Here is a 19,549-nt window from a genome sequence, read left to right as displayed (position 1 = left end):
ATCAGTATGGGGAAGAAAGGTGATTTGAGTGACTTTGAACGTGGCATGATTGTTGGTGCCAGAAGGGCTGGTCTGAGTATTTCAGAAACTACTGATCTACTGGGATTTTCACGCACAACCATCTCTAGGGTTTACAGAGAATGGTCCGAAAAAGAAAAAACATCCAGTGAGCGGCAGTTCTGTGGGCGGAAATGCCTTGTTGATGCCAGAGGTCAGAGGAGAATGGCCAGACTGGTTCCAGCTGATAGAAGGGCAACAGTGACTCAAATAACCACCCGTTACAACCAAGGTGGGCAGAAGAGCATCTCTGAACGCACAGTACGTCGAACTTTGAGGCAGATGGGCTACAGCAGCAGAAGACCACACCGGGTGCCACTCCTTTCAGCTAAGAACAGGAAACTGAGGCTACAATTTGCACAAGCTCATCGAAATTGGACAATAGAAGATTGGAAAAACGTTGCCTGGTCTGATGAGTCTCGATTTCTGCTGCGACATTCGGATGGTAGGGTCAGAATTTGGCGTCTACAACATGAAAGCATGGATCCATCCTGCCTTGTATCAACAGTTCAGGCTGGTGGTGGTGGTGTCATGGTGTGGGGAATATTTTCTTGGCACTCTTTGGGCCCCTTGGTACCAATTGAGCATTGTTGCAACGCCACAGCCTACCTGAGTATTGTTGCTGACCATGTCCATCCCTTTATGACCACAATGTACCCAACTTCTGATGGCTACTTTCAGCAGGATAATGCGCCATGTCATAAAGCTGGAATCATCTCAGACTGGTTTCTTGAACATGACAATGAGTTCACTGTACTCAAATGGCCTCCACAGTCACCAGATCTCAATCCAATAGAGCATCTTTGGGATGTGGTGGAACGGGAGATTCGCATCATGGATGTGCAGCCGACAAATCTGCGGCAACTGTGTGATGCCATCATGTCAATATGGACCAAACTCCCTGAGGAATGCTTCCAGCACCTTGTTGAATCTATGCCACGAAGAATTGAGGCAGTTCTGAAGGCAAAAGGGGGTCCAACCCGTTACTAACATGGGGTACCTAATAAAGTGGCCGGTGAGTGTAGATAGAATGTGTCCATTTTTTGGATAAAAACCTTGTGAGATTAATCCTGTAATGTATTTTGATTATATGAAACTAAATCACATTGAATCCTTTAAGGCTTCTGGAGACCTGCAGCTTACCTACAGTAAAATAACACAGCCTAATATGTGATATATAAATAAAAATTCAGATTAAATTTCACTTTCATTGTTTTTATTGTCAAATAACCACATTCAGTCATATTTGGACCATATCAAATAAGAGAAGCAGTGGGCAGAAAAATACAAATTGATTTGGAGCTGAGTCAAGAACAGGATAATAAATGTATTGTTGCTACGCAGCTATTATATGAGTTTGTGATCACTTTGTTGTTTTAGTGGAAAATCTGTGATTTAAAGCACAAATATCTCATCTGAATGTATTTTATTTATTTTGCTTATCTTGTACTGCAATGAAACATTGATGTTTCACTGAAATAGCAGAGTTCTGTTAAAACGCTGGAAGCCTGTGGGATTGATTGCAAACAATGAGGCAGCAGGCGAGCGCAATATCATTCTGAAATTCAGTGGGAGTGGGATTAAACAAATCATCCTGGGCAGCACTCTGTGGTGTTTGGTTTGGGGGTTCATGGTTGTCTTGCTAGCTGTGGAATAAACGACCAAGTCTTCACACTGGCAAAGCCGCAGGGACCTATGAGAACCTAGTGTCTGAATAAATCCACTGAATCTGAAAACACCTTACAGATGCTTAATAATTATGGATTCTGGTTTGTTGTCATCTGTAGACCATAACATTCAGCGCTAGTGGGCTTTGATTGTGAAGCAACAGGATGCAGTCAGTCTATAATCAGATAAACATCTGAAAGACGGGGCTGGTTGCTTCTTTGATTTACTCAGGTGATGAAGGTCTACCTCAGAGAATGATCTTTTTTTACACACCTCGGCCATCATCTATGGCCATCGAATGTAACTTCTACATTAGCAGCTCTACTTCATGTGACCGTTTCTCATTAATCCTCATCGTTAAAACTCTGAAGTGTTTGCAGAACACCTTTTCTTTATCTGAATCAATTACTCAAGTGGACTGTTCTTACTGGGTAAACGGCTGGTTAAGTGGATATTATTTAGGTCTCATCTGAGGGCCCTTCTTCTCCATTTTAACATTAATACTTCAACCACAGGAGATGTAGAGAGGAATGTTGAGCCGTTTGTTTAAAATCACATCTGCTTTTACCATCAGAATATTTGGTTAATAACTTGCAGAAGTGTTTGAGCTGCTGAATATTTTATCTCTGTGGATCACCAACTTTTCACTCAGTCATTTTTTATTCAGCGAAAGCATAATCCTGTTTACTCACACTCTCATGATGGGATCTTTCCTGTATTAGTTTATGCTGCAGCGGGTTCTTTGATACTGATCTCTTTACGAATGACTGCTCCTGTTAAGATAGAAAAGCCCCCTACATCTGTAGAAGCTGGATTAAGCGGCATTGATTCATTTTAGAGAAGCATTGATTTATATCCTGGTGTTTATCCACAAAAGCAAAGCACTGAAAACAAGTGAATGAATATCGATAGAACCAGTGAGACATAGTCTGTTTAAAAGGAAATCAAATGAAATCAGAAATGTCTCTCTTCTTCTAAGGTAAGTCCAATATTTGATTGTCTTAAAAAAGTAAAAGCATATTTGTAATATGAAGATGCACATTAAAATGGGACTACCTCAATAAAATAAATAACACTACTTCAGCGATAGTTTCAAGGTGTTGCTTTATTGTATATCTCGTACCATGTCTTTCGGTTGTGCTGTTCTTTTTGCATCTCGTTGCAGGTGATGAAGCAGACTGAAAATGTTTTGTCATTGTCTCCTTTCTATCTCCTCTTTCTTTCATCTTTTCTCTTTTTTTTCTTCTTCTGTTTTTTGTTCTGTTCTATTTACATTGCAGTGTCCACATAAACTGTAAAACTTCCTGCATAATTATAATAAAGCAATTTTTACGCATGAAACAAGTGGAGCAATATGGCAATTGCCGTACTGCTCCACTTGTGAAAGTAAAATCTGTTGGGCTTTTTTTGGCATCAAGACAATTATTCTTATTGCCACATTGCCAGACAGGACACTGTAAAAAAAAAAAAATGGGAATACCTCAGAAAGAGAAGGAACTTCCTTAATGTATTCTGCGTCTGCAGCCACCTAATTCTTTATGGTGTTTTGATCATCAGAAAAAGTTAATGTAAATGTAATGTAATGTAAATTACTTTATTGGGGACAATTCACTCTCTGCATTTAACCCATCCCCTTCAGGGAGAAGTGGGCTGACATTATGTGGCATGCGGGGAGCAGTGTGGGTTTAAGGGTCTTGCTCAGGGACCAAGAGTGGCAGTCTCTGGGAAAGAGTGGAACTTGAACTCAGAACCTCCGGGACCCAAGCGTGGTGCTCTTACAACTAGGCCACCACTCCCCCTATTCTTACAGACTGAGCAATGCCACACTTTTTTTTCAGATGTTCAATAACCAACTTAGTTTTTTTTTTTAAACAACCCAGTAAAACAAAAGGTTTGATTTCAATGGTGCAGGTGATGAAACATTTGATTTTCCCCTGCTCAGGTTTTTTTTTTTTAATCAATGCTAAAGCTCCAGTTTGTTTTATGTTAATATTGTAAATTACCCTCAACATTGTTTATAAAAGGTTTTTATAGCAGTGCTCCACCAGGAAAGAAAACCAAAAGATTACACATTTCTGATGCACAGATGGAAAAATATGCTATTTAATGTGATTTAGACCTTTTCCACAGAGCGGTTTGTTAAAATGACAGAGAATCTGTTAACAAATTGTTGAATGAACACACACTCAGCCACTTCATTGGCTCCATCCTGCTAGCAACAGGTTGGACTCCATTTTGCCTTTCGAACTGCCTTGAATCCAAGCAGCAGACATTTTAAAATGTCCCTGTGAGGTTTTGCTCAGTATCAGCCAGAAAGGAATAACTGTCAGTCACCATTCTGAACTAAAAGTCAAAATACACTGAGTTGCAGCCATTTGATTGGCACGCTTTGTATGATGATGATAATGATGTAGTCTGTTCGCCTGCAGAGTCAGCTTGCTTTGTGGTTGCCATGACCCCCCATGACTGAGGATTTGAGCAGGCACTCTGTATGCTTTTCTAAAAGTCATTCAGAAGCATCGCTGCAACAATTTCAACAGCAAAGCATGAAATCTGTATAAATACCCAAACTGTTAAGCAGAATGAATAACATCATTCAGCCTCAGATCCTTTCAGCAGCCAGTAAAAAGGTTGGTAAGACAAGACTGTTAGACATCCTGCAGCGCAGCAGACCTCAGGCATCATCTCTCAGGGGTTATTTTAATTTCATATTCAGCTCTTCATTCTGGAAACCAGGAAGTTTGGACTAACATCAAAGAGGTCTGGTATTTGCTTATGCAGAAAGAACCCTGAAGAAATCTGCTCACATGAAACTATGTTCATGTGACCTGAAACCAACAGCAGCTGAGAGTCAGGGTTTCTGCTGCAGCTTGGTCATTACAGTAGTGGCATAAAGTGTTTTATTTATACTTGTTGCTGTGTGATAAAGCATATAAACACAAAATGTGGATTGATCAGAGCCGCATGTCTGAACTGATGAAGGAAAGATCCTGCAAGACAAGTTTGTTTACTTTAGCATTTCTCGGAGGAAACTTACTGCAGGTTTTAGTCACAAATCAAAGGTTTTCAAACACCCAAAGCCATAAAGGCCACTTCTGTTTTAGGAATTTGATGAAGCATTTGAATTCCTCTCATTCAAGGCTATGATGATTACACAACATGAAATATCAGTGAATCTTAATTACAAGATTTGGGTCCATAATAATCAGCATGGTGGTTTAAATAAAACCGGCTCATATATTCAAGCAGCTCCGCTAATTTGAACTACATGCCCCCGAGCAATTTGTACATTAACCCCTGTTTTTTGCAGCTATCAGCAAGCTGCCAGCAAACTTCATGGTGCGAAAAGCCGTCTTGTCAGGATGTGTAGAATAGGTTTGTTTTGTTTTATGGCTTCTAATGTGATGCTGAAGTTGGGGCCAGTCCATATGTTTTTGTGTGATTGGATCATTGTTCTTTCAGAACACCAGGTTGGATCGGAACCACAATGGTGTTTTCCTTTCGCATTATATCTGCATTGCAAACCGTCACTCAGATCCTCACCATAATGCAGCCACCACCTTGTTTAACAGACGACTTAGTGTTAATACATCAGAAAGATTTTCCTTTTTCTGGCCAAACAGCTCAGTATTTCCCTCGTCCTGTCCATGTGGAAAGCTTCCTTCCTTTTTGGCCTTCCCAGTTCATGGTAATGGTGAACTTCAATGTGAGGTGAGGAAGCCACAGTGAGACTGTTGCTCCAGCTTTATTCAGTGAGTGTAGATGGTCTCTGCTTCACTTCCTGTAGGTAATACCAGAGGTCAGAAGGTCGACCTTAACATATTTCTATGCTCCAGCAGGCCACTGTGCCGAAACATAAATATGTAAAATCAGATTAGATGGTAAGGTGTATTTCTCTCCTTCCTTACTCTTTCTCTCTCACTGTCATTCCAATTAAACATGTCTGCCCACAGATCTGCATAAAATAATCCCAAAACATTTTCCAATAAAGATTGATATTATTCATATCAAGCAGAGCATTAATGTTAAAGCCTTAATGCTCCGCTTGTGAGTAAGTCTGTCTGAACCCAGGACAGAGTCAGGTAACAGTTCCAGGTACAATTCACGGTTGGCAGGCTGGATGTGCGCAGGCTGGCTCAGTGGTTCTGCTTGGTACACAAGTAAGCAGAGATGGGGCAGGAGTCAGAAGACAGGTAAGGCAAACAGATCAAACAGGAACAGGCAGGATCAGGTAGTCAGAACTCAGGAATGCTGGAATCAGTCTCATCAAAGTCTCAAAAAAATTCTGGCACTGATAACTGGTCTGAAAGCTGGTTATTTAGTGAATAATGCAGGTGGATCAGATGAGTGGGTAATGAAAACTGGGCGGAGCTAAGCAGGTGTGTGAAATTAGTAATAAGACCATGCATCAGTGCTGAAATCGGGACAGAGAAAGCTGCTATATGAATGAAATTAACTCCCTGTGCATCTGCCTAATAGGCAATGAACTAAAGCAAAAGTGGGTAAAATGGCAGCCTGTAAACCTCAGTCAGTCTCACTGGTTCTGTCTGAAGGAAGGGAACAAAACCAGGGAGGAGGCTGTGGATGAGAATCCAAAATTGATTGATTCAGCTCACAATTCTACCACACATTAAGAAGATGTAAGTAAACCACTGTGTTTAAAGAAGCAAACATACTTTAATTGTTTTTGGTTTCACTTTATTCTGATGTTGCAAGAAGTAAGAAACAGGTAATCGAACTCAACCAAACAGACTGTCACACAGTGAATAAAATAAGTTTTTATTTCTTTACTTTATTTTATTTATTTTTTTAACATAAATGTAAATCTATTTATTTTTACTTTGTAAAAACACCAAAAAAATATTGGGGACATTTTGGAACCTGAGTGGGTTAAAGAAAATTCACAGTCAATTCAGGAAAAGGAAGTGGAGAGAGTGACAAGACTGGACAAGAGAGTCCACTAGAGAAACTTTTAGTTTAGGAAGGAAGTCTAAGTGGGGCGGGTGAGGAGGTAATGAGGGAGAAAGATGGGTGAGGGGAGGAGGAATATGGCTCATTAAAATGTCACAGACTCAAATAATGGATTGGAGAGCAGGAAAAAAAAAAGGTGAAAAAATTTGGAGTGCCTTCAAGAAAATTACATTTGCAGATCCTTCTGTTGATTACGGTAAATTGCCTGCCTTAGCTTAGGTGCAAATTAATTCAACAATGTCCTAGCTGGCAATTTCAGTCAGGTTACTCAACTGCCAAAGCAAATTGGGACAGATTCCCAAATTACAACAACAACTGTGCAATTTGAGTAATAATGTTTGCTCGTCCTTGGAGACTTCAGTTACTACGGTGTGTTTATTCAGAGTGACTGGGACCCGTGGTATAGCCTCATAATGAATTTTTTTAATGCTGAAGACCTGAGTGACCTGGAATCTAAAATTCAGCTGATTTTATCACGTGGTTCTATCCACTTTATGCACATCTCCACAAGATGATCCAGCAACTTAAATGTATTGCTATTCATTGCTTAGATCAATTCAGCAGTTTTGTTTTTTGAAGTGCGATTTGACCTGAACACTGGTTTTGATGACATCATGACTTCGACCCAGCACTTCTGTGTTTTTACAGATGTATTTCTCGATGTCTTACTTAAAAAAAAATTGAAAGGACAGAAAAAAACAGCCCAAAAAAATATGATGCCACTAAATAAAATCCACTGGGATTCAGAGGTCAAAATGATGTTGCCTCCATTAAATGTTTTTCTTTACCTAATCAAAACCAAAAACAAAGAGAATACCCACCAGCTTAGTGGTGCACAGTTTCCCCTGGATGACGCGCAGGTATGGTCACCTACAGGAATCCAAGTGCAGTTCTTTCTCTTTCTGCGCACATTGAGGTAATCTGCACTGCATGAAAAGTGGGATTTTCGTCAATATGCGGCACTGTAGATTGTCGTGGAACTTCAGGTTAGCGGCAGTTTACGACAATTTGCAGGCTTCGCCGAAAACTCCCGTAAATTGTCAGAAATTGACGTGGACTCTCTTAGGCAGTGTTCCCCCCATGCCTCCCCCCCATGGAATTCTAGGGGAGGCTTTAACATGTAAATGAACATGCTGTGAGCTATACAAATGCAAATCAGGGTTGCAGGGGGGGTTTTACACCAAGTGACATTTTTCTGAAAGGTAACAACACAAAGAGATCAGGCTCAGTATAGCCTCTTACGTTTTAGCTTGAATTGATTTATTTAATTAAAGTATAGAGACCAAAACAGATCTTTAGCTGACAGAGCAATACATTTAGAGCAGTAATTATAAAAAAAAAAATTGCATTTAAGATAAAAAATAAAATGTTGTCTGTCAATATGCTCAATTCACAATTACTTAAGTGGAAAAGTTTCAAGAAATGAGTCTGAGATGATTCATTTTATAACATGGCGCATTATCCTGTTGGAAGTAGCCATCAGAAGATTGGTACACTGTGGTCATAAGCTCCGGCCAGGTCAAGATCCGCAATTGCAATCGCACCAAACAGGAAAAAGAACATCGGCAAATTCCGGTTCGTCAAATTAAAATATAGCAGCAACAGATCGGTGACTAGAAATTATAGCACAATTCTTATATATAAAAAAAAAAAAACTAACACCGTTTATTTAAATGATTGGATCCAAACTATTGGTTATTCACCAACGAGGAAGCAGATTTCTCATCTCCATCAAAATATTTATTTTATACCGAGGGACTTAAACTTTAATCAAATCCATTCAAAAGAAACTTCTTATTACAGGAATGAAAAGAGATGCTGAGTTTGGAAGTAGTGAACAAGTTCATTAAAAAAAAAGCAGTTTTGAATTATCCTTATCCCCGTTACAAAAATATATATATATATATTTGGGCAGAAACTGAACATATGCTGGATGATGGTGGGATTTTTTTAATATGCCATATTAAATTAAGCGCTCACAGGGTTCATACAGGAATGAGTGACTCTAATTTAATGCTATTTTAATGCTATTTGAGATGATTTTAATGCCATCATCAAGAACCATGTACACAAGTTATTAGTGTACATGAAATATGAAGGAGCTGTAAGCACAGTTCCATGACTCCTGTATGTATGTAAACACACACACACACATATATACGTATATATATATCCTCTAGCTTTTTCTCCACCTGGAGCGATATAATATATCTGACGAAATTGTTTTTATAAGCATTTTTTATTAAAGAATTATAAATACTTCGATAAACATATTTAAATAATTTTAGTGCCAATTAAGGCCTTGATTAAAAAAAAAAAAAAAAGAATGATTTTTTAATTATTTTTATTGATCCGCGGAAACCCTGGTTCATCTCGCGCATGCTCTGTACGATCTCCAAGAAACTCGGAGCGGAGGGGTCTGCAGCCACAGTGGAGGATGGATGCTTTGCTTTGTGCAGGCGGTCTGGAGCGGAGAATGGGGGATTTCGGGGTAAAACTCCTCTTGGACGCGATGGCGACTCTGCATCGAACAAGACGAACTCAAAGAAGAGATGCTAGCGGTAAATATATGTTCGATTACTGCCTGCTAAGCTAAAAGCAGCCTAGCCTAAGCTACGTCTAATAGCGGCTAATAGTAGCCTTGCAAGAACAAGCTTTATTAAAGTGTATTTTTTGTGATTCACAGGAAGCAGTACGCCGTCTTCACAACTCGGAGACTAATTGCAGGCGCTATGAACCGGAGCAAGGGTAAGATTTAAAGAATATGCTTTCATTCTGCGGTAAAAGGAAATGGATACGGATGGATACCGATCATAGCTTTACATTTTGTTTTCACAGGCCTCCTATTTGCTCGGAGCCATACAGCAAGTCCAGATTTGCACGATGTTGATAAAGACGACATTGTGTGTAAGTGACTTGTTTTAATGTTTTCTCCTTCCTTGTTACTGTGACTTGCGTTTGATTTTTTATTCATACCACTCTCATTTAATTGTTTTCCAGCTGCCTGTAAGACGTATTTTCAGACGGTACGCAGGAGCTTCAGATATACGCTGCCAGCCAACACGCTGCGTGCGGAGGCTATCTGCTCGGAGTCGGGCCAGAAGAAAGAGGGTAAGACTTTATTTGGTGACTATTTTTCAGGTGCATTGATAGATGTGTTGTGTCCATACGCAGTGCGCTGATTCATTGTTTTTTTTTTTCAGCTGCTGAAAGCGAGGCAGAGTGTGCTAGCAGATGAGGAAGTGGAACTCTGGAAGTCCGCCTTCCTCGGCGGTGTCTCTGGATGGATTGTACGGTCGCTGCCATTTCGTAGGCCGGATCTCACTGAACTCTGTGTTAAGCTGCAGTCCCGGTTAGAAGCGATGCCGAAGTACAGGGCCACGCACACTAGGCGTCTGCACATCGGACCTTCCTCGGAGGGAATGCTGCCCGTTACCTCCAACCCCGAGGAAGCAAACGGACCGTTCACGGACTTTTAATTTTTAGAAACGCATGTGTTTGGATACGCGTTGTATATAGTTGTGTGTGTGTGTGTGTGTGTTTCAATAAAGCTCTTTCTTTGCATAAACAGCTTCCTGGCAAATGTTCATTTCCTGTATAAATTCATTCATGTCCTTGATGGTAGCCTAATAATTGTCTAGTAGTGTAGGATAACATAAATACACATCATATGAATGAATAAATATATGAATGAATATATATATATATATATATATATATATATATATATGAATAAATATATATGTAAATTTATATGTAAATATATATATATGCCAACCAATCACGAGCGACTTTACTTGTTTAAAAAGAAGTGGTTCCGTCCAATACTCAGTAAGAAAATTAAATCCTGGCGTGGCCACGTGTGGTTTTGCTGCCAATCACGAGCGATTTCATTTGTTTGAGAATAGTGGTTTCAGCCAATACTGAGTAGGTTATTCAAGCCAGACCTGGCCAGCCGCGCGGGTTTGCTGCATTCATATGCTAATTAGGGTCATTAGTACAGCTGATCGCTCCCCACATACGTCATGGTACGTTTCCGACAATTTGTGGCACGACAAACGCGGACAAGCACGGGTTGCAAATTGTCGGAAACTGACGAAAATCAGGCAGATCTGCGGGAGTTTACGGGGACGAAAATCTCACTTTTCATGCAGTGCTGATTTGTGCATAGAGTTGTTGGCTATGTTCTACTACACAAGCACTCCCAGCAGCTGGAACAGGAGCAGGCAGAACAGGGCTGCAGGTTGCAGCCTCTAAGATAAATGCTGCAGAGAGGAGCAATTATACATCTATTTTCTTGGTTTCGATATTTTCTTTTTCTTCCTTTATTTACATGATGAAAAAAAGTGGCAATGAGGACGACTCATGCCATTTTCTGTTTAAACAAAATAAAAACATTTATGAACAAATCATACAAGTCGTTGGGATCTGGAGGTCTGTCCACCTTCCTCCAGCAGAGGGCGCCTCAAGGTCTCCTGGAGCTGAGCTGACCACCACACCTGCGATCCATCAGTCATCAGGAGACCAGCATATAAGCAGCAGCAGGACTACACTCCAGCGCCAGAGTGTTAAGCCAGTTATGGTTAGCAAAGCCTGAGCCAACCAGCCTGTCTGATTCTCTGACTCCCCTGAACTTTGAACTTGAACCTGATCATTTTTGTCTTCTCTGCCTCCTAGGAAGAAACCTGACTGAACCCTGGAACTCTGGAAGAGTTTCATCTGCTGAAATCTGCCTGCCGACTCTCAGGAGCTCACCTGAAGACTCTAACTGTCTGAACCTGCCTGCCCGCCCTCAAGAAGAGGATCGGAAGGAAGACTCTGGATCTGAACACTGATAAGTCTGAAGTCTTAGCCCTCTGCCTACTTCCTGCCTCTGGGTTCTCCAGGCTCCCCCTCTCTGCTGCTCTGCTCATCTTCAGATCAGTAAACCCAGTCCTGACCAATCCTGGATCTGATAACCCCCTGGATCTGTGCATTTATCTGTGCCTTGTTCAATAAACTGTTGAATTTTTCCCTGTCTCAGAGTGTGTTCTGCACTTGGGTTAGGAACCTGAAAACCCATCATGACACAAGTCATTGACAATGGATAGCAGATGGAGGGAGCAGCAATGAGCTTCAACTGATGAGTAGGAGAACGCATCAGCCAACACTGATACAATAAAAAAAAAACACTAACTTTGGCCAAAAATATCAGTCGTCCGGCGCATCGTTTTATCTATAATGTGTTTAAATGTTTATCTTTTATGTCAAACTGCTTAAATAATTGAACTTCCCTGCAGGAATAAATAATGTTTTTGTAATATTCTAGAAATAAACACAAGGAAGGTCGGGAGGAAGTTGTGAAGAGGATTAAAGCAGGATTAGCTTATAAAACAATATTTCAGGCTTAGGGCGTCTATACAGAGCTGTGTGCAAATCATCAACCAAGGATGGTAAATAACCTGCACTTATATAGTCCTTTTTTTTTGTCAGGAGGCTTGACTAAAACACTTAAACTACATTCAGCCATTAATTCATGCACTGATGGTGATTTGCTGCATCGCAGCCACAGCTGCCTTGGGGCTCACCAACAGAAGCGGGGTTGCTGAGCAGTCAAAGGACCTGAGGGAGGGGCTCCAGAAATCTACAAGCTGTGTGGCTACACTGGGAGAATTATGGACTGCAGCTAAAACCAGTATTTACTAGTTATATGCTAAAACAACCTCACTTCCCGAGTTTTCCTCATTGTTGCGTCTCACTGACTTTTCCTCATGATCTCACTAAATGAAAAGATGATCTCCAATGAAGATTTAACTCATTGGATGCAGTATCTAGGCAGTTTAAAATACTGCCTCCTGTTGATAAACAGAATATCATCTTAATATTTTCCACATTGAAAGTGTGACAGTTCTCAGTTAGAGTCCTAAAACTGAGAAACAGCAGTTCCATAATGAACTTTATTGCAACAATATTTTTTACAGTTATTCACAACAATCAGATTCTCTCTCTGGGACCTCTGTATATCTGGTGTTTAGCATGAGGGATAAGAGAAGCTAATGCTGAGAGGAAACCAGTGTTCCTACCAGTAACGAGCTCTGAGACCAACCGGAGCATTTTTCAGGCTATTTAAGGACTGATGCTGTTTTACAGGCAGGGAAGCTGTGAGTGTAGATGGAAAGCTGGATGAAGCTAAACTCGGGACAGTTTTGAAACAGTTTTATTTAAAAATGTCAACCCTTCCTGCTTCCTATTTGTTTTTAAAAACGACTGTTTAAATGAACTTACTTTCCCTTGAACTACAGACATATTAGTGTTGATATTTTTGCAGCCGAAGGTGAATAAAAACTCTTCAGGTTATTTTGGCCACGCTATTTTAAAAATCTGTGTGACATTTTATTAGAAATTTTAAAAATGTTAACCAAGACTTGATATCGAAAATCAAAAAGTACATTGAAACCATCATGTACAGTACATTTTCAGAGGGAGAGACACAAACTTGCAACTTGCAGCTTCTGACTCACAACAGCGTGAATAAGTATTTAGAAAGTCAGTCTGAATCTTCATATATAATTATTGTTTTATTACTTTTTTAAGACAAAAATAAGTGTGGAATTGATCATAATCATTCAGCATAAATCTGTGTTTCATTTAAAAGCATAAATGCTTCTAACCTTTCAAATCTGTGTTTCATTTAAAGTTAGGGTTTAAACGAAGTGAATTTGAACCAAGGCAGCTTGAAAAAGATGTACTTAAAGTTACATGGCCATTTCCTCCATTTATTTTCCTCAATCTGCTTTAAACGGAGGGTCCAGCCCTTTAGTTTTACTCCACTAACCACAAATGGGAATCATCAGAGAATGATGAGAAGCAGAGCGAAAGACATCCTGACTGACTGAAGTACAAAAATACTACATGATACTACTTAGAAGTACAGAAACATTGGCAGGAGTAAACACTAACTATCAGGATGCATCAGCCATTCAGAAAAAAACCTCGGTTTGTCTAATTCAAACAGACTAAGAGGTTTTTTTATGATAAACAAGCAGAAATTTATGCAAAAGTTAAGCCGTTTCCCTTTAATCACCATCTTAGCAAAGCATTGTTCAAGTAAAAATGTGTTTCCCTACAGTTATCTCATTAAATGTTAATTGCCCCCCCCACACCCCAAAACACACACACAAACATTAAAACAGTTAAGGCACATTATACACATTTTTCACAGCTGTGGAATATGGAGCAGCTGCAGCTCATTCACATATACAATCTCCTTAAACAGGAATTGAAAAAAGAACAAAACAAGAGCATAAATCCTCCTTAAACACCCTCACATGCTTTTAGAGAACATATTGGTCTACAGTCTGCTTTGGAGCTGTTCCACAGAGACGGGCAGATCAAGCTTTGATATATAGTTAGGTATTGTGTGCACTGAGTAAAACAAGTGCTTCGGTTTAAAAGCAAATGAAGGAAAAACATCGATCTATCAAACTGGTGGCCCTTATTAGGCCTCCTGCTCACAGGTTCTGGGTCACTCTGTGTTCTTCACAAGCCATTAGTTGCTACCAGATCTCAGCAAATTAAGAAGGGCTCTTTTAATCTGTGGGGAATAACACGGCTAGATACTCAGGCTGCAGCAATATGCTCTCCTGTATCCACTGAGTCTTTATGCATCAGCACCACTTCCCCGTGAAGATCCTACGACACACTCTACCTCACAAGAATGTGGATGCTGCTATGCCTATCATGTTTGTGCTCTTGGATTGAATTATTTACCAGCAGGTCATGCTTTTCCATGTAGGCCACAGATCATGGACGCGCTGGCACTGTGCTTTACCAAGGACCCCCCAAAAAAAAAGTCACATAGCTCTGGGGTTAAAAAACCACAGGGCAAAAAATAACTAGAAGTGAGTAAGAATCTCTTAAATTAAGTGTATTTACCCTTAATTTGAGTAGGCAAATAATATGATTTGCCAATGGAATGAGTATTTTAACTCTGCTTTACACTCATAAGATAATTAGATAATATGCTCTTGAAACAAGAAAATGCGATTATTTTTTATTTATTTAAATTGAATTGTCATTTTCCTTTGGCTAAGTGTCTCACTTAACTCCTTAAATCAAGAAAAAATTTACTTATTTTAAGAAAAAATTACTAATTTAGATTTCAGGTTTTTAAACTGGTTGTTGGTTAAAGACAGACTTTCATACTCATTGACTGTTATGATTAGAAATGTATCTGTATTAAAAACACCTTATATTTTATTTACAAACCTTACTTTTAGTTCGGAGAATCACGAATACATGACTAGGCATGCAACTGAAGGAAACTTTAGTTTGCCTAAAGCAAAGTCAAATGCCTTAATAAGAACTGTTATGTATAGAGGTATGAAAGCATGGAATTTACTGCCAAATTGCATTAAATTGATAACTGATTTAAGGAAATTTAAAAGACCATTGAAAGAACATTTAATAAATATAGAGGTAAAACACGATTAGGACTGTGAGGGAGTACACAGTCTTCTTCACTTGCTATGCTTTGTAGTTTGTTTTGATTAGTTTGGATTGTTTCTGTGTATGTATATCGGTATATATGTATGTATATATGTATATGTATAGATTATGGGAGATGTTGTTTTAATGTCCACATAATTTTATTTCATTTGTAATTTTTTATTTCATATTTTGTTGTTGGACCCCAGGAAGAATAGCTGTAGCTTGCTACAGCTAATGGGGATCTTAAATAAACTAAACTAAACTAAACCAACAAAAAAACTTTAAGGTCAGAGCTACACCTTGTCATCGAAATGATTTTTTTTTCTAAAATCAAACATGCACATCACATCTAGAGTGGTGTAGAATAAAAGTATTGACTTAACTGAAAATAGGTATTTAGGAAGAAGACTGATTCTGAATGAGTCTAAGCTGTGGGCTTCAGTACAAAACAGAACTTTAAACCCAAAATAAGTCAAATCTAAACATTTTCACACCCGCTTTTATACAATTTAAAATGTCCTGTTACAGTATTGTTATTGTTTAAACAGAAGCACATTTGAACAGCAGTGAAATCATTTTCCAGGCGTATCATTGTTTGACTCCAGCTGCAGAAACATATTTGTTTGAGTATGGTCTTTGCAAAGGGCTGTTAGAAGTCCCTTTTCTGTCTTCTACCTCTCTCATTATTCCCGGTAAAAATTTTGGCAGAGCAAGTGCTAAAAGGCCATCTGCAGAACTAATAGTGTTTGTAATGCATAAATTTTAGTATTCATGACTTTAGAAACAGTCCTGTGGTGTTCTCTTTTTGGAGCCGAAACCTTAATTATTCTTATGGCCGTCTATGATACAATAAATAAATGCATTAAATTACCAAAATAGCACAACTCTAATACGGCCAATATCACATAAAAACAAAGTATTATTCTTGCTTTGTAATATAGCTTATGTTTGATATTGTTCAAACCTGCAAAGTAAAAAAAAAATCCTATTTCTTTTATTTGCTATGTGAGATTTGTTTTTCAATGTCTCATCTATGAGTGATCCTAAAAAAAACTAAACCGCAGCACCCTCTCAACGCTAAAGCCATATAAACTTTATCTGTTAAAAAAGTTTCTTTTCTTAACCATTTTTAGGAAACTTATTTTCCTACTGGGCAGTTTTCATTAAAGTTTCTAAGGTCCTGTTGTGTGTACCCAGATACAAATAATGTTATTTTGTGCAAGGAGAACAAAAATCTGCAAAACACCGAAAGAGAGTGAGAGAAGGAGAGACAGAAAAGACAGAGAGAGAAAGAAAGACATAAACTAGCTGCACTTCACACTCCGCCATAATGCCCATCCTATGATGTAATAACGGTGTGGTGGATCAGAGGCTTACCGATGCTGAACTCGACTTGCCGCAGCTTCAGAGTTGAAGATCCAGCTGTGGGACAGAGAAAAGACAGAAATATGAAGATAGTAGTTGTATCATTTAAAGTTTTCTTGACAAACTTCTTGTTTAGTCACCGGGTCCATAGGGTTATTGGGGGGGGGGGAATTATTCTGTTTAAATCCAAGTTGAGATTTGATGTCGGTTAAATGTTTGTTTTAGGATTAGTACTTTTCAACTCCGCTGTTTTCTCCTGACGTAGTGCAGCTTTCATTGCTCCTTTTTCACTGCCTGTGGCTTCCTTTCCTTTCCCCTCTTCCTGAATGTCAGTTCGCTCTCTTGTTCATCCTCCCCCATGTTTTCTGTGTGTGACAGTATGTGAGTAAATAAGAGGCATCATTTTCCAAAGTCTCTTTTCCGCCTGCACACCTGGGAAGCATCATTCATCAAGCCTCTGCAGTATAACTACCCAAACTCTGCCGCCTGCTGCTCACTGGAATCTCATCTACTCTGCGTCTTCCCACAGTGTGACTGAGAAGCAACGATCTGCTCTCATTCCTCACATGACCTGAAAACTTTGTCACTTCTTAATCTCTATGCGTTCTGTCTCCTCGCAGCCTTGTTCGGTCGCATCCTGACCGACCTTTCCTGCTCCCTACATTCTTTACTTCCATTCACACCACAGCTCTGAACTCCTGCTTTCATCTAGTTACCAGGAAACCTGCTCTGTCACAACATTCCATATACAGATACCTTTAAAAATCAACCAAATTATCTCAAACCAATCATTTAAAGTTAGTCATGAGACAAAAAGAGACAATGTGTACTAGAGCTCCAATTGTGGAAACTAGTACAATAAGAAAATAGCTAGCTAGCATTGAATATTACTTTAAAATTCTGAGAGTGTGACATACTCCTAGAACTGTTCGTTTAGATTATGCAAAACTCTAACAACTTTGTCAGGCTGTTCAAACAAGAGTTTCTGCTATAGATTGTCCTTGAGGGCTCATGCCTAAAAAGATGAGCAGTGAACTGACTGGCTCTATCATCTGTCAGCAGTGGTGCCTGTCATTCATCACTCTCCCAGTCCGACAGTACGGCTCAAACACAGAGCAGATGAAACACCTGCAGGTTGGCGCTGCACACAGTGGCATGGCTGATGTTCCCACAGACACAACTGGACCCTCTAAGGCTCATCAACTCCACTAATGGGCCAAATATACTGGATAATATATAATGTATTGAAGCCACAAGAGTTTAGATATCAGACATTAAATGAAACATGGATCATTTATAAAGACTAGACAGATTTTAGTCATTCTCTTCTCTGGCAGCTGTGATTCTGTAGCCTGGCCAGTCAGATTGATAGGTTGTTTACACAGCGGTTTACCAGACTGAATTATACGCCGTGTAATTCAATCTCAGTGTTCGGAAATTCAGGACAGGGAAATACGGATGTCCAGCACTACCACATTCATACATAAATAAATAGAATAACATGTTCTCCAAATAATACACAGCCGGTTGTATTGCTGCTGAGAAATGGGGAGTGTATTTTTTTGCTGCAACTCCATGTTTTTTGACCTTTGCCACTGTTCAGTTGCTCCTGGTTTCATCTATTACCTTCTGGTTTACCTTTTGGCTTCACCTAATAGTTGCATCACCTGTTCGACCGCTGCTCGTCTAAGGGCATGCATTTCTCTATTTGATCATTGCTTCTTCTATCCTTCTGATTTCCAAGTGTTTGGAATCTGCTGACTTTTTTTCAGGCGGTTTTCAAAGCTTTGTTGAGCTTTTTCCTTGGAAGGAATGAGTAGAGATCCAGAGTTAGCCAGTGAGTTTGCAAACTCGACCCACAGGTTCTGTCTGTGTTTTTCACACCGCAGTGAACTGAGTGGGAGGAGTTTGAACCCTTCATAAACTCCACATACACTCACCGGCCACTTTATTAGGTACACCAACTGCTCGTTAACCCTTAATTTCTAAGCAGCCAATCACATGGCGGCAACTCAGTGCATTTAGGCATGTAGACATGGTCAAGACAATCTCCTGCAGTTCAAACCGAGCATCAGTATAGGGAAGAAAGGTGATTTGAGTGACTTTGAACGTGGCATGATTGTTGGTGCCAGAAGGGCTGGTCTGAGTATTTCAGAAACTGCTGATCTACTGGGATTTTCACGCACAACCATCTCTAGGGTTTACAGAGAATGGTCCAAAAAAGAAAAAACATCCAGTGAGCGGCAGTTCTGTGGGCGGAAATGCCTTGTTGATGCCAGAGGTCAGAGGAGAATGGCCAGACTGGTTCGAGCTGATAGAAGGGCAACAGTGACTCAAATAACCACCCGTTACAACCAAGGTGGGCAGAAGAGCATCTCTGAACGCACAGTACGTCGAACTTTGAGGCAGATGGGCTACAGCAGCAGAAGACCACACCGGGTGCCACTCCTTTCAGCTAAGAACAGGAAACTGAGGCTACAATTTGCACAAGCTCGTCGAAATTGGACAATAGAAGATTGGAAAAACGTTGCCTGGTCTGATGAGTCTCGATTTCTGCTGCGACATTCGGATGGTAGGGTCAGAATTTGGCGTCTACAACATGAAAGCATGGATCCATCCTGCCTTGTATCAACGGTTCAGGCTGGTGGTGGTGGTGTCATGGTGTGGGGAATATTTTCTTGGCACTCTTTGGGCCCCTTGGTACCAATTGAGCATCGTTGCAACACCACAGCCTACCTGAGTATTGTTGCTGACCATGTCCATCCCTTTATGACCACAATGTACCCAACTTCTGATGGCTACTTTCAGCAGGATAATGCGCCATGTCATAAAGCTGGAATCATCTCAGACTGGTTTCTTGAACATTACAATGAGTTCAATGTACTCAAATGGCCTCCACAGTCACCAGATCTCAATCCAATAGAGCATCTTTGGGATGTGGTGGAACGGGAGATTCACATCATGGATGTGCAGCCGACAAATCTGCGGCAACTGTGTGATGCCATCATGTCAATATGGA

At 39.9% G+C, this 19,549-nt stretch overlaps 1 protein-coding gene across 4 annotated transcripts in view; it reads right to left on the bottom strand.

Moving 5' to 3' along the window:
- inpp4b (inositol polyphosphate-4-phosphatase type II B) overlaps positions 1-19,549 on the bottom strand; it is a 259,571-nt gene that overhangs the window by 214,746 nt on the left and 25,276 nt on the right. For all 4 annotated transcript variants that reach the window (XM_038271096.1, XM_038271098.1, XM_038271099.1 and 1 more), the window contains exon 2: positions 16,543-16,587. In XM_038271096.1, the coding sequence (XP_038127024.1) occupies positions 16,543-16,587 (45 nt within the window). The remainder of the gene's footprint in view (positions 1-16,542; positions 16,588-19,549) is intronic.

This window comes from Cyprinodon tularosa, unplaced genomic scaffold, assembly GCF_016077235.1.
Source record: "Cyprinodon tularosa strain WSP-4 unplaced genomic scaffold, ASM1607723v1 ctg79, whole genome shotgun sequence".
Lineage (NCBI taxonomy): Eukaryota > Metazoa > Chordata > Actinopteri > Cyprinodontiformes > Cyprinodontidae > Cyprinodon > Cyprinodon tularosa.
This window is presented reverse-complemented; position numbering and strand designations above follow the sequence as displayed.